The following is a 22,350-nucleotide window of genomic DNA, read 5'->3' on the forward strand; positions in this document are numbered from 1 at the left end:
TACATAGGTACATTTAGTATAATAGGTACAATAATACAACCATATGAAAGGAAAATAAAAGGTACAAAGAAATACTTAACAATAAATTAATAAATAATGTAATAATACAAACTTGATCTCTAAATTATTATTGCTTAAGTTAAGTGGCAGTGTAAAGTCTGCGGAATTATTACGATTTCAGTCTAAATAACATCACAGCTGGGATTATTAACATTATTGATCCGATGGCGTAGGTGACGGCCGCTCCGGAGCACCAATACACTGGAAACAAATAAATATACAAACATCTATAGCACATCAGCTTATCTGATAACACGCAGACATACCTAATACCTATATCTCATATCAGGGCCTGATTTATTTGGAGGATTATTCTACAAGTGCAATGCATAAGATACGCAGCTCTGTAGGGAACATACGATATTACTTATACAGAGACCAATGCCTAGAAGTGAAGTGACTTATTCACCTGAAGCAGCGACAGGCGTACCTATCGCCCGCGCGTGAACACCGACAGTGCTACCGCGAACACTATCGCTGTATACATTCCTATCGAATGCTATATACCTACAGCAAACTACGACATACACAGACCAATGCCTAGAAGTGAAGTGACTTATTCACCTGAAGCAGCCGTCGCCGGGGCTTGCCCTTCAATGTCATACATATGGCACCGCGAACACTGTCGCTGCACATTTCTATCGAATGCTATATACCTACAGCAAACTACGACATACACAGACCAATGCCTAGAAGTGAAGTGACTTATTCACCTGAAGCAGCGAGCCGTCGCCGGGGCTTGCCCTTCAATATCATACATATGGCACCGCGAACACTGTCGCTGCACATTTCTATCGAATGCTTTATACCTACAGCAAACTACGACATACACAGACCAATGCCTAGAAGTGAAGTGACTTATTCACCTGAAGCAGCCGTCGCCGGGGCTTGCCCTTCAATGTCATACATATGGCACCGCGAACACTGTCGCTGCACATTTCTATCGACCGCAGCTCTGTAGGCAACATACGATGTCATACAGAGACCAATGCCTAGAAGTGAAGTGACTTATTCACCTGAAGCATCGAGCCGTCGCCGGGGCTTGCCCTTCAATGTCATACATATGGCACCACGAACACTGTCGCTGCACATTTCTATCGAATGCTATATACCTACAGCAAACTACGACATACACAGACCAATGCCTAGAAGTGAAGTGACTTATTCACCTGAAGCAGCCGTCGCCGGGGCTTGCCCTTCAATGTCATACATATGGCACCGCGAACACTGTCGCTGCACATTTCTATCGACCGCAGCTCTGTAGGCAACATACAGAGACCAATGCCTAAAAGTGAAGTGACTTATTTACCTGAAGCAGCGACAAGCGGTCCCATCGCCCGCGCGAGCGCTCCAAGAGAGCGCAGGGCTCCGAGCACGGCGCCGCGCGCCGCCGCGGGCGCTTGCCCCGCCGCCATTGCCGTCATGCAGGACACCGCGAAAGCCGTCGCTGTATAAATGACACAATTTATTTGGACAAACATTAAAGTTTTCAAAATTCAGCACTGCTGGCCTAGCGGTAAGACGCGCACCTTCGAATACGCCCCCGTATTATGTACGATTATGCTCTTGGGTTGTAATTATGTACGAAATATCATTCTCTTAGGACTCTTAGGTGAACTCAAATCCGCTACTTGACACATAAATTACTACGAAAATAATCGTTTTTGTAAGAAAACTGATGTATGGAGTAAGCACTATGCTACTGTTCACATTTGAAATCAGCAAAACCGTACAAAAATAAACAATAAATCAGGATATCCCTGTCCGCAAACAGGAAAACGATTTGCAAACTAAAATTAGCTTTCGCATTAATCAAATCAATTACTTACCTACAAAATTAGGTTCGCCAAGGTTACTTTAATAAGGAGAAACTATGTAATTATGTATATCTGATTTGTGATTGACAGATTCGAACTTCGAACAAACCGTACCGTCTCTTTATCCCTATTTACTAGACATATACTTGGTCAACCAAATCTTGACAGTAGAAAAAGGCGGCAAATTTGAAAAATGTAGGCGCGAAGGGATATCGTCCCATAGAAAATTTGAATTTCGCGCCTTTTTTTACTGACAAGATTTGGTTGACCAGCTATAAACTTATACACAAAGCGAATATCACGAGCCCGATGCCGCGCATAGGAACGACACGGGATGAGAACTAGGGCCAATGTACTAGGTACACAGATACTTACATATAGCGAACAAGACGAGCCCCAGCCACAACCAGGCCAGAGGCGCCACCAGCGGCGGCCGCGGCACTGCAGCTAACGCCACACATAGGAACGACACTGGGGTGAGAGCTAGGGCCCCTCGCGCCGCTCGCACGGCACCAGCCGAGCCGAGCCTCCTGGCTGCGCCGCCTTGTAGCACAGCCATAATTAACCCTGGATGACAATAAATAAAAAATATTAGTTTCATATATGTAGTTGGAGATGAATTTGAAACAAATTAACTGGGGGGAAATCTCGTACCTCAGAAAAATAACCAAATAAAATTACTAATACGTAGAGTCCCAGCAAGAGTTTTGTGCATTTATTTAGCAGAGGAGGTGGGAACACAGAAAATTATTAAAGAGGTTAGAACGGCTATCGCGCGCAGTTAGTATCGGAACCGGTGTCGCCGCTCGTTCCTCTCCACATTTCCACATTTCTCGCGCAACGGTAGTAAAAACTTGTGTGCCTGGTGAATGGATACGCCTCCTTTAGACAGATTTGATGTCTGGCTTCTTAATCTGAACGTTATTGTGGCGCAAAAGGCATGTTTACGTTTTTCGGTCAGCGCGGGCGAGTACTAGCATGCGAGCGTTTGCTCATAACCGGCGGCGACACGTACCCTGCTCCCATCGCCATTCTACTTGTTCTGTGGGTGGGACGTTGTGTGCCTGTACTGAGCATGAGTTCAAGGGTTCCCTAAAATCACTTGAAGACCGCGTTTCTGAATACTTTTCTACCGTGTATTCGGTTTTGTTCTAGAAGGAAGCGAAACGTTAGCGCCTCGTTTAAATTATAATGGCAAAAACTGAGTTTTATGGCTGTTCTTCGTTAATTTCGTAATTTTAATCCGTTAAGCCTTCTCGTACCTATTTAACTGTTGATGAGGTTAAAGAGCCATCCAAAATACGTCATAACGGAAAAAAGACCGTGGGAACTATTACAATAGAATAAAAGTAACCGCAAACACTGCTTATCTAACTAAAACGGTGACGCAAGAAGCGATGAAATCGTCACGCTTTTGGGAAATTGCTTATTACGTTACGTTTAAATTGCACGCGGTGAATAATAATCATCAGTGCACAATTATACAAGGTGTTTGGAAGTCAACTAAGATGTGTATCGTATGTACTGCCATTGTACCTACTCTCAAAAAAGTTACAATAGTTTGCAAACAAATCATCGTCATCGGATCCCACTCACTATATTTACATAGATACAGCTTGCTATAGTAAACGCAAACCAAACTGACGACCTGGATCATATCTAATGTATATCTCTCTTTGCCTGCCTTCGGTAACTTACCTATAACCAAGAACATCTTCCCTTGCTGCATGGCAGTATAGTTAAAGGTATGATGCGTCAGGAATGTGATAGTGAACTCGAGGCCCGAGTATATGAACAGATACATGAAGTATATCAGCCCCAGCTTTGACAGCACTGTGTTCTGGTGTTTCGATAGATTTTTAACTGCCGTGAATTTCAGGAGATGCCAGGGAGATATGTAGTCCAATGCCTTGGATAAAGTGAATGAGAGAGATGCCCTTTTTTCCTGCAAACAAATGCTACATGTAGTGTTACTTAAATTACCAGATCTTATCTGTAAATGTTTTTCATTTCCATTTTTAGCAAATTAAGTCTTTGAGCGCCTATCGTCCAACAATTTATTTTGTTTCGGAGTTACAGAAATACACTAAAAGTAAAACATACATATTGGTTCATACACTGCTGATGGTTGCTAGTTCATAATGGCATTGTACCTAATCGTAAAACTTTAGCTTTGAGGAACATTTGCAGTACAAGAACTTAAACAAAACAGTTAAAGGTTTACAAAGCTTCGCAAATTGTGACGTCACAAACGAAAAATTCTTATTTACTTCTTTGGCTTGGCGCTGAAAGGGTTAATATTGAAATTACCTTTGGCAGTGACTCGGGCAAGCAAAATATGACTAGAGCAATATTCGCCAGAGATAGCGAAAGCGCGTAGAACGCTGGCCGCTCCCCCCAGAGTCCGGAGGAGTTGTCGTTGTTCTTGGCGAACCACGCGCCCGCCAGGGGGCCCACTATGAACCCTATTGAGAACGCCAAACCCACCAGTGCCTGTAAATTAATGCTTTATTAGCCTGTTGGCTCGGTACGGCAGCAAGGCGCAGGAGCGAGCGGTGTGAGAGTGCGACACCGCGAATACCGCGATGCTACTTCTCGCTTGCACTTGGCGATCGCTACCACTTCATGCTGACAACGCGCAATGTCGCCGGAGTCGTAAAATCAAAAATAATAATTCGTACCTGCATCGTTTCATGCCATTTTAGGGCAAACTATTTCTGATTTCATTATAAGAAATCAGTGAATTTCCCTATTTAAAGCAAGAAAGTTATGATAGAATAAGAACTGATATTATGTTTGTCTTATTTTCTGTTGCCAAAGATTTGTGTACTTATAAATTATTTCTATGTCAGGATTTTTAGTGATTGTTTGTCTATTTTATTTATAAACTTGTCTTTTAAGCAAACATTCATATATATGTATGATGTCACTGAATTCATAGCCTACTTATAAATATGCTGATTCAATATGATTCTTGTTCTGTACAAATTTAAAACCGAAATTATATTCAATAATCAGTAATAACGTAATGCATGTATCATTATTACACCAATGAAATTTTAATGAGGTTGTTACAACAACTGTTTAAACAAAATTAAGTAAGTATACCAACAAACGTGAAAAAACCATGAAAGTAAAACTTTTAGATGAAAAGAATCTTTAGTTTATGCTTTAAATAAAGTTTAAGTACCTTATATTTCTTCCTGTAAAAAAATATGGTAAATAAAATTAATAATAGAATTCAAAGTAAAATTCAATTTCACATGCAGATTTTTCTAGATTTTAAATATATAGTCAACTAGCAACCCACTCCGGCTTTACACAGGTGGAATTAAGTACCTACACCTTCCTCAAGAATCACTCTATTGATACTTAGGTGAACCACATGAATATCCATTTAGTTGTTTTTTGAGTTTGTTGTGAACATACAGACAGACAGATGCGGTGGGGGACTTTGCTTCATAAAGTTTTTTTAATCTTACCATTCCTCTAGCCCGGGTCTTCTCGTTGGAGGCATCCGCAACAACAGCCATGCTCAAGCTGACATTGGCCTTGCTGAGACCACCAATGAACCGGGCCAGCACAAATATACTGAATGTGCTTGCAAAGCTCCATAGTGCATGTGATGTTGCTATCCCTATCTGGAAAATGTATGGTTAAGGTAAAGTTTTAAAATGTGAACCAAGAAAACACAGACAAATAAACAAAATACAGCTTGGCAAAAAAGAGTAGAAATTAAAAAGTGGCAACACTGTAGTGTCGTCCCGTTTTCTTATATATATTGGTTTGAAAGGGACAACACTACAGTGTTGCCACTTTTTAATTTCTACTCTTTTTTGCCAAGCTGTAATTTAGCAGTTTCCAAGAATTTCAAGAGGTGACCTGTATTATTGTTAAGAACCTATGAGTTGATAAGAGAGTTGATATGAGTATATCAGACAATGTTGAATAAGTAGGCATCCACTTACCAAACACAGTAAAAGCATGGGTTTCCTTCCATAAGCATCAGAGAGACTTCCAACTATGGGGCTTGTTAAAAACTGTAGAAAGCTGTACATAGAGCCCAGTGCACCACCAAATAATACTGACGCTAGTTTTTCGGGGGCCCCTGTTACTTTTTGAAAGCTTTGAACTGCTCCCAATAAGGAGGCATATAAATTTGTGCCCTTGCCTTCTTCTTTATCATAATAATCCAATAGAGAAGGTAGGAGAGGTAAAATCATGGTAAAAGCCAAAAGATCCAGCAGAAGTGAAACAAAAACTAGGCCAATGGCCTTAGAGTTCCCGGATGAGTTTTTATAAGTTATTTCTTCATTATCCTTTATTAATTGTTTTGCCGGTTTACTCAGGACTTCTTCTCTCTTCCTCAATGCACCATTAGTTTTGAGGTCTCCCTAAAAGTAAAAGTATTTTATCATGAAAACTTCAAAACGATGAATAATAAGACCTAAAATATCGCATATATTTAATAAATAAATAACGCACCATATTTATACAAGTTGTATACGCGGCACTAGTAATATGGCTTCTTGATGAGAACCATATGGAGCCATCGATCGTAAGTATTGACTATTTACACTTAAGTTGAGAAACTTTCACTTTCTGCCGACAAAACAAAACACCACCTTCGATCTACAACTAAACTCAAAAGTGACTGTCGACAGTGTCGACTGAAGAATTGAAGATGCGATGCGATGCGAGAAACTGACATTGACGTTTCTAATTTAAGTTGCCATCATAAAAATATATGTTGTGACCAAAAAATAGATAGTTTGTCAAAGGACTGTCTCATTTCAAACATAGAGAAGCATACTATCTTTGTCTTACACTGGTACTAGCACCCAAAAGAAAAGGATGAATATAATTTTCCTGGTTCTTACTGACTGACAAATTGGTTTGACAGGGACACACTAGGTTGTGACTAAGATGTGACTTGGTTGTGACATATAGTCTGTCAAGCCATTTCCGTCAGTAGAAAAAACAGCAAATTTTGTTTCCAGTTTGAATTTGTTTGGTTTGAATAAACAAAAAGATTTTTCTGAACGAAAACTGACGATGTTTTTTTCTCCCTCCCTTCCCCTCCCCATCTCCCTGCCCTTGTAGCCACACCGCTTTCGAACGAACGAATGTGATGCGACGCCATTTTGCCTGTGAAGTTGAGTATTTTCGGTGTTGAATTTGTGATTCTAAATATCAATAAAGTATGGGTGAAGATAAAGGTAAGACATTTATAATATTCGGTATATATCAAGACCTGTTTGTGAGTTCAGTTTCCTCATTGATTTGATGTTGAACAGATCGCCGACGCAGATCCCGTTCCCGAGAGAGAAGGCGCTCCAGATCACGATCGAGGGAGCGCCGTGAGAGAGAAAAGCGGCCGGCAAGGAGCAAATCGAGGTCTCCCACGTCAAAACGGTCGCGTCGCCGAAAGCCTTCGCTCTACTGGGATGTGCCGCCACCGGGCTTCGAGCACATCACACCTCTGCAGTATAAGGCTATGCAGGCGGCAGGCCAGATCCCGGCGAACATCGTAGCAGACACGCCCCAGGCGGCGGTCCCTGTGGTTGGCTCGACCATCACTCGGCAAGCGCGAAGGTTGTACGTGGGGAACATACCATTCGGTGTCACTGAAGAGGAGACCATGGAGTTCTTCAACCAGCAGATGCATCTTTCGGGATTGGCCCAAGCGGCAGGAAACCCAGTCCTTGCTTGCCAGATAAACTTGGACAAAAACTTTGCATTCCTCGAATTCAGATCTATAGATGAGACTACTCAGGCCATGGCATTTGATGGAATCAACTTCAAAGGGCAGAGCTTAAAGATTAGACGACCACATGATTACCAGCCCATGCCTGGCACTGAGAACCCATCTATTAATGTTCCAGGTTAGTGGAACTAATCCAGTTTAAATTGTCTGACTTATTTTTATGTATGTTTGTAATTGTAGGTATGTTATTAACTCTAAGTATTGATTTTAAATGGCATGCTAAAGGGCATTGTATAAATATAAAATTAATATTAACCTAACAATTTGAAATGTTCTTTCAGCTGGAGTTATCAGCACAGTGGTTCCAGATTCACCACATAAAATATTCATAGGTGGCTTGCCTAACTATCTCAATGAGGATCAGGTAATTGCTTTCTTTTTTCTTAGTTGCCCTTACACTTGCAACTGAATCCCATTTATAGATCCCAGACACTGAAATGCCATTATAATACTTGAATTTCCTTCTACTAAAAACTAGTATTTGTAAGGAAAACTAGGTGCCCCACCCACCACATCTAGAAGGACATTTTTGCCATTATAATGGTAAAAAAGATGTTGATAGGAAATGAAACAGCATTTCAGTTTCTAGGATATATAAAATTAAATTAGTGTTACATGAAACATTAATTTCAAATTTATTAAGAAAACCTGTTTTACTGCCAATAAGAATTAATGTTTCATTTTTCAAGAATTTTATTTATATTATCCATATTATGAAGATTTGCATTTAATTTGTTATTTCAGTATCTAATTAATTTCATATGAAGTGGTATTTTGTTTTACAGAAAAATGCCTTGTTTTTCTTTAATATCTGTGTCAAAATTTCATAGCCAGCTTTTAGGTTTCTAGGTAAACAGTTCCTTATGCGGCCATGAATGTGAGAGTGATGCCGAAGCACTGCAGTGCATGCACATTTCAGACCTTTCTTCTAACTAATCTTCTGACAGCTACTAAGGTTATCCTGTCAAAAGTTTTTACTCCATGGAAAACTAATTATTCCAAATTATATTTGAAAATCATTTCCATCTTTGTATATCAAAAATCTACACAGACATTTTATCTATCTTATGTCATTTTTACAGCATAACATTTTAGGCTTTTCAAATATATAATTCTTATTATGTCAATATTTGCCTGAAACTAAATTAAATAACAACTGAGCAAATTTGATTATAAATGAGTGGATCAGTAAGGCCATTTCCATTAGGTAGCCGCGACATTTCAGGGCGAGATTCAACAGTTGACAGGGCTACGGTGGCGCCAGCAGTGAGCCGCGATATATTTTGGTCCATTTCAGGTATTTCAGGTACCCTAGCATGGACGAGCGTCTCCTCGCTCGACGATTACTTATACAACTCACTGATAGTCTGCTTTCTGCCCCTCCCTAGCTTAGATATGGCACATTCGCGGCCCGCGTGTCACTGTTGTCTCTCATTCTCACCTATACGTCTTGTACTTGAACGAGACGTCGGCACTCCAAGGCAAGTCTCCTCCATTCACACATAATACTAAAATGCGGCTAGACACAGGTCAGATAACATACATTAATTTGCTGGATATTGCCACAAATGTTCACGGGAACATTCAAACTTTTAGTATCCTTTCTGTGTTATTAGATAAACAATTATATATTATTCAATAATTTGTATTGTTTTTGTTATAATGTGTGACTTGATTTGCACTTATGCAATATGTTATGAAACAGGTGAAAGAACTCCTGATGTCATTTGGACAACTCCGGGCTTTCAATTTAGTGAAAGATTCTTCAACGGGTCTCAGCAAGGGATATGCCTTTGCTGAATATGTGGACATTTCAATGACAGATCAGGTGACAATAAACATTTCATTGCAAAATTCAATTTACTTGTCTAAATTCTTTACTAATGTTGATTTATTTTTAGGCCATCGCGGGTCTGAATGGTATGCAGCTGGGTGACAAGAAACTCATAGTCCAACGAGCCAGTATTGGGGCAAAGAATTCAACATTAGGTAACACATTTTACTTGATTTTTTTTTGCACATTTGTAATCTCATAAGATGATGCTAGTCTATTCAAACGTAAGATAGTTACACACTTTACACAGCATTGGCTGACTCTTCATGTATTCACAGTTTGCATTGTTTCATTTTAGATAGAATGGTGACTAAAATGATCAAAGGTTCGCTCTCTGAATAAAATAAGACTTAGTTAGCTCTTTAAAGGCCAAGGTTGAATTTAAACTAATGTCTTCAGCCCATGCCCACGTAATGTGTAGTGCCTTCATGGCTGACGACATCAATTCTATTATAAATTTTAGACCACAAGGCTCTGTTAGCAATCATTATATTTTTACTATCAAATATAGAACTTATAATAGTTATAATTCAAATGAGAAAAGTAATAAAGTAGTAAACTCACATAATAACAAGCAACAACGGTTGCACTCCGGGAGTGCCGATAAAAGTGAAAACTCACCTCACTATGTTACCAACGCCCGGTAACACGATACATACGTTTAGTGGAGGAGTGGACATGTTTATTTACATACTGCCATGACAACGTCAAATTATTTGAACATAGGTAAAGAGTCTTGAAAAGGAGTCCGCAACATAAATGTCAAATAACATTGAGTTTTTCTTTATTGATTTAAACGCCATTTAAATTATGAGTGGCCACCTTACGGGGCTTACGGTCACGTGATCGCCTTACGCCCCTTACGGTCACGTGGTCGCCTTACGCTGTCTCGAGTTTATCATTTTTTCCCCACCTCAAAAAGTGCCCAGCGCCGCTAAAGAAGTTTTCACTTCAAAAAAATTGGTTTTGATCACGAGTACCATAATTTGCGCAGCTGGGTTAAAAATATATGAATAACATAATAAAAAATTTTGGTTTTGATCATGAATATCATGAATACTTATTTGCGCAACTGGCTTTAAAAAAACCGGCCAAGTGTGAGTCGGACTCGCACACGGAGGGTTCCGCACCATCAACAAAAAATAGAGCAAAACAAGCAAAAAATCGGTCACCCATCCAAGTACTGACCCCGCCCGACGTTGCTTAACTTCGGTCAAAAATCACGTTTGTTGTATGGGAGCCCCACTTAAATCTTTATTTTATTCTGTTTTTAGTATTTGTTGTTATAGCGGCAACAGAAATACATCTGTGAAAATTTCAACTGTCTAGCTATCACGGTTCGTGAGATACAGCCTGGTGACAGACGGACGGACGGACGGAGTCTTAGTAATAGGGTCCCGTTTTTACCCTTTGGGTACGGAACCCTAAAAACTATGAATGTGTTGTGCAGCCATGACGGGCGCGGCGCCGGTGCAGCTGCAGGTGGCCGGGCTGACGCTGGCGGGCGCCGGGCCGCCCACCGAGGTGCTGTGCCTGCTCAACATGGTCACGCCCGACGAGCTGCGCGACGAGGAGGAGTATGAAGACATCCTCGAGGACATCAAGTGAGTAACTTGCAGTCAGGTTAGAACACAGACAATCCAACCTCTAGACATAGCATACTCGCGCTACCCCCTCTGCCACACATACGGTAGCGTTACTCCATCTTCGAGTCAATCCCGTGCCGTGTCGTGATTGGTCCGTGTTTTTGAACGGACCAATCACGACACGGGATTCGCTCACCTCGTCCCCCCGCACCCCCGTATTTTTGGCAGCATCGGTTTCATGAAAGAATTGACCTAAGCTCAGTCTAGAGGTTGGATTGTCAGTGGGTTAGAAGGCTCCGTCATACTATATATTCCATTTGGATATTTATTTTGCATGGATATTTGTTCCTGAGTCATGGTTGTTTTCTATGTATTTAAGTATTTGTATATTATATATATCGTTGTCTAAGCACCCACAACACAAGCCTAGAGCTTACCGTGGGGCTTAGTCAATTTGTGTAAAAATGTCCTCTAATATTTATTTATTTATACTGCAACGGGGCGCCAAGCCTCGCGCGGCCCGGAACCATCGCGCCAACGTCGCGGCGCGCTTCGAACCGCAGCTTTCAATCAAAACGGGGCGTGATTGTCGCCGCGACGGTGGTGCTGCGCTGCGTTCAAGCAAAGAGAATTTGAAATAGAGGCGGGTTGTCAAAGTAAATTATGTAGCCACAGTAAATTTACTGCCATCTTTCGACAGAAGATTAAAACTGTTAGAACGCCATTTGACTTTGATCCTTATTCTTTCACTGCGAGCACACGAGCGATGGCGCCATACCTTTGGCCTACTGTCTAGTAGATGGCGTTAATTTTTGATATTAAACAAATTAGCACATACCTATCAGTGAAAGAATAAGGATCAAAGTCAAATGGCATTCTAAAAGTTTTGAATCTTGTGTCGAATCGAAAAATGACAGTAAATGTACTGTGGCGATTTAATTTACCATGACACTACACTCTATTCTCTTTGGTTTAAGTTCAAACGCACAAGCGGGATGCGCGCGCGTTGCGCCAATCTACCGCCTTGCAGGAGTAACGGAGCCTGACCTTGAGACCATGACCTTGACATTCATTAACCATATAAGGATTTGATTACTGGTATAAATCCGCAATAGGTGAAAATAGTACGGTTGAGTTCACAAACATGTTTACAAGCCAACATTCCACAAATATATTTACACGCCTCTACGACACTGACAATAAGGTCGTGTAAATATATATGTATTTGGAATGTTGGCCTGTAAAGATGTATGTGAACTCGACTGAACATTTGAGACGGAAAGTTATCGTAACGTAAAAATCATAATTACCTCTTAAATTGGTTAAAACTGAAATCTAGATGATGAGCCTAAACGAAGTATTATAATGTATTATAAAAAAAAAATTTTAGGCCCCCAAATGGCTCGAGTCTATTGCAATCCGGTCCGGCGGATCCGGTAATCCGACCGGATCCGGCACATTCGGATCCGGCAAAAAGAATCAATGCACTAATGACTAAAATATAAAGTAACACTGCTAAAATTTAAAAGTTCTCGCCAATAATCGAACGTCGCTCGACGCGCGCGATAGATGCGGTGCACACAGCAACATAAAATATAATAAATAATATATTAGTAGGTTTTGTAAGTGTTATGTTGATTTTATTTTTGTGTGTTAATAAACAAATGAAGAAATATTTATAAGACTTCATTCAGCAGTTAAGTTAATTTGTCGAATTTAAAGTAAAGAGAATATGTTATTTTGCTATTATTATGCTACTAAATAAAGCGGGAAAATGTTTTGTATGAATAAATGTTTAATGTACTTGTATAGGTATGCACGTTAATTGATTTTGTTTGTCAAACTAAAATTGTTGAATGGAAAGCACCTTTTTGTAGGAGTTGTGGGGGTGGGGCGGGGCTATATTTTAAGAGAAAAAGAAGATTTTAATTTGTGAGACTGGTATGGTAACCTGTTTGTCATCGTAAGGAGTTCGCTAAATTTTATGGTATGAAAAGTTTCATAGTAAACCGCAGTGGCGCGCCGGGTGACGTTGATCATTCTGTCAAGAGCGGATGGTGCAACTGGCACTTAGTCAAGTGGCTACGTAATAAAAACGTTGATTTTTAAACATAAAACTGTCTTTGTCCATTAGAAAAATATCCTTAACTTTGCATATAACGCTAAAAACATTATAAAATACGTGACTTGATGAATTTTTCATCCGCAATACCAATCCGGCCGGATCCGCCGGATTGCGGCCGGATCCGCCGGATTGCGGCCGGAATCCGGCCGGATTCAAAACCAGACCGGATTGCAATCCCTACTAGAGTGATTCAGACTAATGTTCAGCATTATGAGTATTCTAACATGTTTATTTGAATTACAGGGAGGAATGCAATAAATACGGCTGCGTGCGCAGTATAGAAATTCCCCGACCCATCGAAGGCGTTGAAGTGCCAGGTTGTGGAAAGGTGAGAACCCATGGTCTAATAAGTTAAAATATTTCTTTATAATTTTATAATTTTCATTTATATGTATTTTATCTTAAATTTTACAATAACACGTAATTTTTATTATTAGTTAGCATTATCTTCCGATTCACGAAAGAAATTTCAGACGTTCGGGTAATTCTGTTTACACTACTGGCAACACAGGATAGCGCTGTCACATTTGACAATCCGCCATTTTGTCCCTGACCGTCATCCTTGTCGAACGCGTGTTAATTGTTATTTCCTTCTCGCTCAGTGTCAGCAGTCGCAGTGTTTTCCAAACTTTTCACGTCGTAAGCTTGGTAATTAATGTTTTGTTACGAAAATGGTTGGCTGTTCTATTCGGAACTGTAAGAGTAGGAGTGAAAAGTGCAGTATAGATTTGTTTTATTTTACTATGTTTCTACATGAATAACTTAAAATTAATGCCGTTAAAATAATTTTCACCGTTGGTTAAAATTCTCCCACATTTTAAAGTTTGAGAACCTGTAAACAGCATGATGACGTAGGCAAGTGACAGTTAGGTCATTCGCGAATCTCGGAAGAGAGTACCAGGCGGAGTATATTATTATACCATGTGAGAACTCGATTTATCTCCTTACAGGCATATTGTATCTATTTCTGATTTATATATATATAGATTACGGTTTAACAATGTCATTTGACAGTAATGCCAATGTTACAAGAGCAACTCGATACTAAACTCATGTGAGACTCAGCCCTCTGGTATGATGCTGATGCTGTATCCTGCCGGCCTGGGTTTGAATCCTGATTAGATAGTTAATGTGTGTTGATCACTTAGATTACTTTGGGACTAAATGCCAATCCAAACCATAAGGATCAACAAATAAAAAAATCTTATCTTCCATTCAGCCAATGAGGTACATTAATTGGTATGAACGGAATTGTGTGTAATTTATTACATACTTCATATTGTTGCAATTTTTTATTTGTTATGTTGTAATTTTGTATGTGGTATGTAAACATACATTCTTTAAAAATTCTTATCCTCAGAATTGTTGTTTAATTAATATCACAAGTTAATATAATATTTTATCTTTTACAGGTGTTTGTAGAGTTCAACAGCATCGCAGACTGCCAGAAAGCGCAGCAAACCCTCACAGGGAGAAAGTTCAGCAACCGAGTCGTGGTCACATCCTACTTCGACCCAGACAAGTACCACCGTCGAGAGTTCTAACTCTTATATACTTGACTTCACAATGAAATCATTTTTCTCATTCGTTCATTAGTACAATCTCTTAAGTGACGTTTTCCGAGGTATGCGCTCGGTTTAAGATTTTCATACACCATAATTAATTAATATGTATTAAACTAAAATAAATTGATTTTATCGAGGCGATAGTTTTATTCGACAAAAATGTAAACATTAAACTTAAACATTACTCCAAATTACTTGTCTAGTAAATTGCACATAGTTATAATCGCGAAAGTGTAAAACATTGAAATACAGTAACGGTGGTTTAACTTAAATTTACACTAAAATACATAACGTGAGCTGTTAGAACGTTTTTCGGCTTCGATTTTCTTAGCAGTGATGAGTGAATAAACCGCAATTGACTAAGAAGAGTTCCAAAAGACGTTCAACTCACGTTTTGTATAAAAGTTTGCTTTTCAAACGTCTTCATTCTGCAACGCAGGTTGATACGTATTCATCGTGCCCGTTTCGGAGGAGAGGACGAGTTTTCTCATGACCACGTACAGAATGCCGCCAATCATAAGCATTCCAATGCCTGCGATGAGGCTGATCGCCCAAGCTGGTATCGCGTTGCCACCTAGAATAAAACGAGCTACATTAAACACTAGGTTTCGGTTAGTATCAAAAAGTTATTGATTTTAGAAGAGGTGTTTGTGTTGTGTACATCTAAGAAAAAATGGTACCCCTGAGTTTGACACCAAATTAATTGCCACAAAATTATACATATGTGTAATGTGTGTGTTGTATACACTGACAATCGGTTGGATTGTCTGTGGTTGTATAATATGATTAATATGTATTGTGTAATTGTACGGGGCCGTATAGCGATATATTCTTTATACCTCTAAGGGCTCTTACAGACTAGCGACAGCAATCGGCGACCGTCCCCAACTGCGGCTGGCGACCGCCCGCGCCGGTCGCCGACTGTCGCCGATACGCCGCGGCGTACGGCGTATCCATTCTCTATTTTTAATCGGCGACGTTCGCCGATTGCTGTAGCGGGCGGTCGCTGGCGTGCTGTCGCTCGTCTGTAAGAGCCCTAACCTCTTCTACTAGGTAATAAACATTCGCTGATATAAACGGAAATTGAATATGAAAACCAGAGACTGCCAGAGACAAGTAAATATTAAAGACTAAAAGCCTCAATACAAAGTTGCGTTCTTCATCTTTGTTGTAAATGGCGCCTTTGTGTGACCCACGACAAGCCTGCAATTTTTTAAATTTTATTATAGTATAAGATATAGGGCCGATTGCAGTGTCAGTGTCACACTGGTTATACAGTGTGTAAATCCAATACGGGCGAATATTTAAACGGTGGTTAGCATAGGACCTAAAAAGTATATTGAGATAGATTTTACTTAGAAATGCATTGAAAATTATAACCATACAAAATAATTCGGCCCGCAATACACCACACACGTTACGGGATACGAGCTTTTTAAAGTAACTGTCAACGCTTGTTGGCAGTTACTATGAAAAGCTCGTATCTCGTAATGTCATTATCATCTTGTTTCTTAATGTTTACAGTACATTGCTGCTCGGTACATGTGGAAAAAATTAATCACGGGGTCATAATTAAGTGTAACTTAAAAAAACATCTTAATTAATGATAAGACGGGTAAATTCTATATCTGGTTTAATTTATTGCCCGTATTTGACTTACACACTGTATACTTACCTACAATTATAACGGTATCTAACTAAGTTTACTTACGGTAATAAGTCCGAGTCATGACTCGCCTTCCTCTCAAAATCTTTCTTCGAGCTTCAGCCTCCTGTGTGAGCGTGCTGATGATTACTGAAAAGTATACCAACGAAAGTCTTGACTGTTTTTGTCTAAGAAAAATAGCTACATTCATATGTATGACGAACTTACACCTAAAAGTACCTATTTACTTAGGATTATTGACAAAAAAAAACAATATTTTTAGAACCATATTATTTCCAATTTATATTGTGAGTAAAATAACTAAAATGTCTGTAAAATATAAGGGTATGTCAGAAATTATGCAAAATAGAACCCTATCACTTTGATATTAACTTTCTCAATCAGGTGGGAAATAGGTATATTCTCTCCTTATAAAAGGCTTAAGAGCGCTCCAACAAGAAAAGTCAAAATAATGCAAAATTGATGATATTCCTCGATGACATTCAGTACTTTAGGCTCATTATTAGAAACAATGAGTACTTGTTACGGTAAAAGCGTCTTCTTATCTTTAAGAATTACTTTTTAAATATTGGAAAAAGGGCTTATTAAATTAGTAATGATTTTTTTTCTGATGGTTGTTTCCGAAAAACCACGTGAAGCACTAAATTGTGAGCTCGTATTTGTAAATGTTGAGAAGTTTACTCTGGTAAAGCTGGCTATTTTGTATTACTAATACCCTGTACATTAGGAATTACTTTTGACATTTTTCCTAAATACCTCTGAGAAAGAGAAAATCGAAGAAAAACAAACTCAATTTTCTCTCCGAAACAAGTGTAAATTCCTACGAAATTCTACTTAATATCGAAGTCATTTTCATACTCAAGCAATCTGCAGCGTTTGCTTATACTGATGGTATACATTAGTGTTTATGAAATTCTACTATAATTTTATGGCAATTTTTTGAAAACGACTCTAATATTACCGATGACGCGCGGTCGTGAGCTCAGTGCCGCGGCAGAGCTTGTAGAGGTAGGACGTGTGTCGGTCGGCTCCGCACGTTTTCAACGGCGACGACGAGGTTTTTTATCATTGTGTGCGGCAGGCGCCGTGTAAAATGCTATACTGTGTGCGTGACAGTACGTGTAAACGGCGACTGAGAAACTTTGATCCTAGTACTGTGTATTTGGTTTTATAGTATAGTATGTAACTACCGGACAGCATTAAAGATATTTGAAATGATCTGATATTTTATAGGTACTAAATTAAAAAATGGCTGAATACAAATGCTTTTGATGACATGTCAGAATCAGAATATATAGGTCTGATGATGGAGCTGGGAGGTGGTCACCGGTACCAATCAACCATGCAACTAAACCACTTCGTGTTTCGGCTCGTTTGATTCGTCTCAACAAGATCTTTGACACAAGATAGGACTCAGGGTCTGATGATGGAGCTGGAAGGTGGTCACCGGTACCAGTCAACCACGCAACTAAACCACTTCGTGTTTGGGCTCGTTTGATTTGTCTCAACAAGATCTTTGACACAAGATAGGACTCAGGGTCTGATGATGGAGCTGGAAGGTGGTCACCGGTACCAGTCAACCACGCAACTAAACCACTTCGTGTTTGGGCTCGTTTGATTCCTCTCAACGAGATCTTTGACACAAGATAGAACTCAGGGTCTGATGATGAAGCTGGAAGGTGGTCAACGGTACCAGTCAACCATGCAACTAAACCACTTCGTGTCTCGGCTCGTTTGATTCGTCTCAACAAGATCTTTGACACAAGATATTACTGAGGGTCTGATGATGGAGCTGGAAGGTTGGCACCGGTACCAGTCAACCACGCAACTAAACCACTTCGTGTTTGGGCTCGTTTTATTCCTCTCAACGAGATCTTTGACACAAGATAGAACTCAGGGTCTGACGATGAAGCTGGAACGTGGTCAACGGTACCAGTCAACCATGCACCTAAACCACTTTGTGTTTGGGCTCGTTTGATTCGTCTTAACAAGATCTTTGACACAAGATAGTACTGAGGGTCTCCATCCGATTACAAAGACCTAAGGCCAATAAGCATACTACCCCTCCTATCTAAAGTTCTCGAGAAGGCCGTATGCATGCAGTTAACGGAATTTCTTGAGAGTAGCGAGATACTACCAGAAAGACAGTCTGGCTTCAGAAAGGGACACAGCACCTCCACAGCACTGTTGGATGTAGTTGATGAAATCCTAACTGCACAAGACGAAGGCATGGGATCAGTATTAGCACTTTTAGATTTTTCTCGAGCGTTTGATAGTATTAACACGTCCATACTTCTATCTAAATTAGTTTATTATGGTTTTAGCAATAGTTCAATAAAATGGTTTGCGAGCTATCTAACTAATCGATCACAATTTGTTGAAGTACGAGGTGCTGACGGCTCTAGCGTGTCGTCGGAACTACTGCCAGTGTATAGGGGAGTTCCACAAGGCTCTATTCTAGGCCCCGTGTTATACAGCCTCTACAGCGCAGACATTGGAAAGAACATACAACATTGCAAATTTCATGTATACGCCGATGATATCCAGATTTACGTTTCTTTTAAGCCTGAAGATACGCAAGTGGCTGTTGATAGACTGAACGAAGACTTGCACCGTATTGCCATTTGGTCACAAATGAATAGTTTAGTACTCAATCCTACAAAATCTAAGTTTCTTGTGTTAGGCTCAAAAAAACAAGTGAAACGAATCATGATTTAAATCCGAACGTAAACATTACAGGTCAAAATGTGGACATGGTGGCAGAAGCCCGCAACTTAGATATTCTTATGGATAGTTCCCTGCATTTCGAAAACCACGTCATTGAAACGGTCAGAAATTGCTTTTATAGATTAACAGTTCTCTACAGGGTGCGAAACCATCTCAGTGTGGACATGCGCTTGAAACTATGTGACACTCTTATCCTTTCCAAACTTAATTATGCGGATACGGTATATGGCAACTGTTTACTAGCTCGCACCAAAAGGGTTATTCAACGACTGCAAAATGCCTGCGCACGCTTTTGCTTCCCAATACCACCTCGGTCACACATAAGCCCATACCTGAGTACTAATAAACTCTTAAACATGAATAATCGACGCATTCTACATTTTGCCACGCTCCTCTTTGGTGTCTGTAACAGTAAAAGGCCGGTGTACTTATTTGAGAAATTGACCATCTATCAACATATCAGACGTGGTATCAGACTACTTTGCCCAAGACACAGAACCGCTGCATTCCGTGGCAGCTTTCGTTATGCTGCCACGAAGTGCTGGAATAATATTCCGCCACCAATTCGACAGAGCAGTACCATTGGTTCCTTTAAATCGAAACTAAAAGCGTACCTAATGGACCAACAAAGTTTTGCTACCTGAACCCCTATATTTAAAAATACAGATTATTGCCTATATTGTACTTTAGTTACTCACCAGTTAGGTTATGTATATTTATATATAATATAATTTTGATATATATTTATTTATAATAGTATTAAATATTATTTGTTCCCGTCGTCCACAACGTGTCCTGCACTGCATGCTGTCCCGCACACTCCGCTGGCTCCACAGAAAACCAGCGCCGTTGGCCACGCTAGTCGTGCCAGCTGCATTGCTGAGTGGAGACCATTTCGGCTTCACATCTCTATACTATATCCACTGATTTGTTTATCTTTGCCTTGTATCTGCAATATGTGTTTTGTTTGTATTGATGTGTTGTCTGAATAAATGATTTCTATTCTATTCTATTCTAAGTGGTTTAGTTGCATGGTTTACTGGTACCGGTGACCACCTTCCAGCTCCATCATCAGAACTTGAATATCACCTAGTGTCCAAGATCTTGTTGAGACGAATCAAACGAGCTCAAACACGAAGTGGTTTAGTTGCATGGTGGACTGGTACCGGTGACCACCTTCCAGCTCCATCATCAGACCCTGAGTCATATCTTGTGTCAAAAATCTTGTTGAAATGAATCAAACGAGCCCAAACACGAAGTGGTTTAGTTGCATGGTTGAATGGTACCAGTGACTACCTTCCAGCTCCATCATCAGACCCTGAGTATCACCTAGTGCCAAAGATCTTGTTGAGACGAATCAAACGAGCTCAAACACGAAGTGGTTTAATTGCATAGTTGACTGGTAACAGTGGCCACCTTCCAGCTCCATTATCAGACCCTGAGTGTCATCTAGTGCCAAAGATCTTGTTGAGACGAATCAAACGAGCCTAATAATATTACTACATGGTTGATTGGTATCCGTGACCACCTTCATCATCATCATCAGGCTTCATCATCAGATGCTTAGTATCAGCTCGTTTCTAAACTTAAGATACAAATTAAAGGTTTTATTATATAGCTAAAATAGTTTCACTATACAACCTATACCATATGCAATGACGAAAAATGAAAATAAGCGAGTACCTAAGTAACTACGTATAATTTCTTTCTAGTAATAATGACCTAAAGTGTCATTCAATAGAACTTGCTAACTATGTAAACAAAAGTTACTAGTAAATTGACATTCAGTGTCAATTTTAGTATGGCGGTTTGTTTACATAGTTAGCAAGTTCTATTGAATGACATTTTACATAAGTATGTATATTTGCACTGGATTTAGTATTTTCGTACCAAATAACATTTTTAGGACTTTGATATTAAAGTGCAGTTAGTGTTGTTATGATTGATTTCAATGTGCTTCACGATCGGATCAAGAATGTTTAATCCATCATTGTAGTGCGACCGAGGGAAAATGCGGTGGAAGGGTTCGGCGACCTGAGGTCGCGGGGCCTGCCGCAGCGCGTAAAATACCTAATCTCGCTCATCCCCGAAATGTAATAGCACTCTTAACTGGGTCACTTAGAAAACAGTTAAAACAAAGTTGTCTTCCAGTTTCATAGATTTAAGGATGTTAATCTATTATTATTTACATTAACCTTTACAAAGACGCCATCAGGCATTCCATATGAAAGTTAAATACACTCTCACGTTGGTAATGGACCGGGAATACATTAGGTAAATGTGAATCATATTTTCAATAAACGCAACTGATTTTCAACCTTATTACAAAGACACTAACTGTGGCCTATCAAATAATTAATTATTTGTTTGGGTACGTAACAGAATATCCTAACAATCTCAACGTACCGTGTAATGCAAAGTAGGTCAAACTTAATTAGGTTGGTACCTATTCAACATACTTTAACAAAGCAACTCGAATACAATGTGACTTGAGATAAGGAGGTCTGTGTCACAATAGGACCCTCATCATACGTACCCAAGATAGCCGCCAAGTAAAACAGTAAGGACTTCCTTTGTGCCATTCTGGATCACTGTCACTTCCTTTACACTAATTATAATAATAGAATTTTGCACTAAAAACAGCCAACAGTTTGGAACGCAATACAAGGTGTGTTCGTGCTAGCCTCGGTTATCTTATCATACTGATAAGAAGTATGATTACTAACAGTAATTTACTTTGTGGTGTAAGCGAAGCGTATCCGTGGTTCGGAATTGGTCAGATGAGTCAAGCTAAGTGTTATCTATTCGAAGAAATATCTACCTAGGTACTTACGTCCAGAGCTGCAAAGCTACCTGTAACGTAAACAACGCTTATCGCTTACCGAAAACCAGTATGTGTGTACCTCCGATTAGGAATAGTTGTTACGAGATCTTGAGGTTAATTAATAAGTATGGCGATTCGATTTAGATATCAGTAAAGTTAGTTCCGACATTTAACAGTAGACTTTTAGGAAGGTAGCCTACCTACCTATATACATCCGGTATGACAGGTGCGATGGATTGGATGCTCCGAATGCCGTTATGTTGAGTCACTGAAGCACCCTGCCCCCTAAAAACATTCGCACACATTCTTAAAAGGTAGGTTTGCTCTGCCGACAGTGCCGACTCGAAATTGTGGTGGTTATGGTTTTAATACAATATGG

The 22,350-nt window shown here is 39.7% G+C and overlaps 3 protein-coding genes across 3 annotated transcripts; 1 reads left to right on the plus strand and 2 right to left on the minus strand.

The window, feature by feature from the left end:
- Positions 1–3: 3 nt before the first annotated feature.
- On the minus strand, positions 4–6,529 carry LOC134651118 (major facilitator superfamily domain-containing protein 10). Its single transcript, XM_063506124.1, has 8 exons — positions 6,363–6,529; positions 5,846–6,271; positions 5,360–5,518; positions 4,188–4,370; positions 3,576–3,822; positions 2,253–2,444; positions 1,370–1,507; positions 4–261 (listed from the first exon to the last, which is right to left on the minus strand). The coding sequence occupies exons 1-8, from the start codon at positions 6,363–6,365 to the stop codon at positions 170–172; spliced, it is 1,440 nt and encodes a 479-aa protein (XP_063362194.1). The 5' UTR covers positions 6,366–6,529; the 3' UTR covers positions 4–169.
- A 466-nt stretch (positions 6,530–6,995) lies between these two features.
- On the plus strand, positions 6,996–14,888 carry LOC134651135 (splicing factor U2AF 50 kDa subunit). Its single transcript, XM_063506160.1, has 8 exons — positions 6,996–7,096; positions 7,175–7,762; positions 7,926–8,008; positions 9,350–9,472; positions 9,546–9,633; positions 10,929–11,082; positions 13,433–13,517; positions 14,602–14,888. Exons 1-8 carry the CDS (start codon positions 7,081–7,083, stop codon positions 14,731–14,733), a joined length of 1,269 nt encoding a protein of 422 aa, XP_063362230.1. The 5' UTR covers positions 6,996–7,080; the 3' UTR covers positions 14,734–14,888.
- A 96-nt stretch (positions 14,889–14,984) lies between these two features.
- LOC134651153 (uncharacterized) lies at positions 14,985–21,931 on the minus strand. The gene is made up of 3 exons (XM_063506189.1): positions 21,684–21,931; positions 16,466–16,549; positions 14,985–15,328 (listed from the first exon to the last, which is right to left on the minus strand). The coding sequence occupies exons 1-3, from the start codon at positions 21,727–21,729 to the stop codon at positions 15,168–15,170; spliced, it is 291 nt and encodes a 96-aa protein (XP_063362259.1). The 5' UTR covers positions 21,730–21,931; the 3' UTR covers positions 14,985–15,167.
- Between the last annotated feature and the right edge of the window lie 419 nt (positions 21,932–22,350).

This window comes from Cydia amplana, chromosome 9, assembly GCF_948474715.1.
Source record: "Cydia amplana chromosome 9, ilCydAmpl1.1, whole genome shotgun sequence".
In the NCBI taxonomy this organism is placed as follows: domain Eukaryota; kingdom Metazoa; phylum Arthropoda; class Insecta; order Lepidoptera; family Tortricidae; genus Cydia; species Cydia amplana.

Coding starts and splice junctions, on each gene's coding strand:
- LOC134651118 (XM_063506124.1), bottom strand. Junction 3,823..4,187: donor TGCCCGAGTCACTGCCAAAG/GTAATTTCAATA, acceptor ATTTGTTTGCAG/GAAAAAAGGGCATCTCTCTC. Junction 1,508..2,252: donor GCTCGTCTTGTTCGCTATAT/GTAAGTATCTGT, acceptor TCATTTATACAG/CGACGGCTTTCGCGGTGTCC.
- LOC134651153 (XM_063506189.1), bottom strand. CDS start 21,729: ATGGCACAAAGGAAGTCCTTACTGTTTTACTTGGCGGCTATCTTGG. Junction 16,550..21,683: donor TTACTTGGCGGCTATCTTGG/GTACGTATGATG, acceptor TATACTTTTCAG/TAATCATCAGCACGCTCACA. Junction 15,329..16,465: donor CATGACTCGGACTTATTACC/GTAAGTAAACTT, acceptor GTTTTATTCTAG/GTGGCAACGCGATACCAGCT.
- LOC134651135 (XM_063506160.1), top strand. Junction 7,763..7,925: donor CCCATCTATTAATGTTCCAG/GTTAGTGGAACT, acceptor ATGTTCTTTCAG/CTGGAGTTATCAGCACAGTG. Junction 9,473..9,545: donor ACATTTCAATGACAGATCAG/GTGACAATAAAC, acceptor ATTTATTTTTAG/GCCATCGCGGGTCTGAATGG.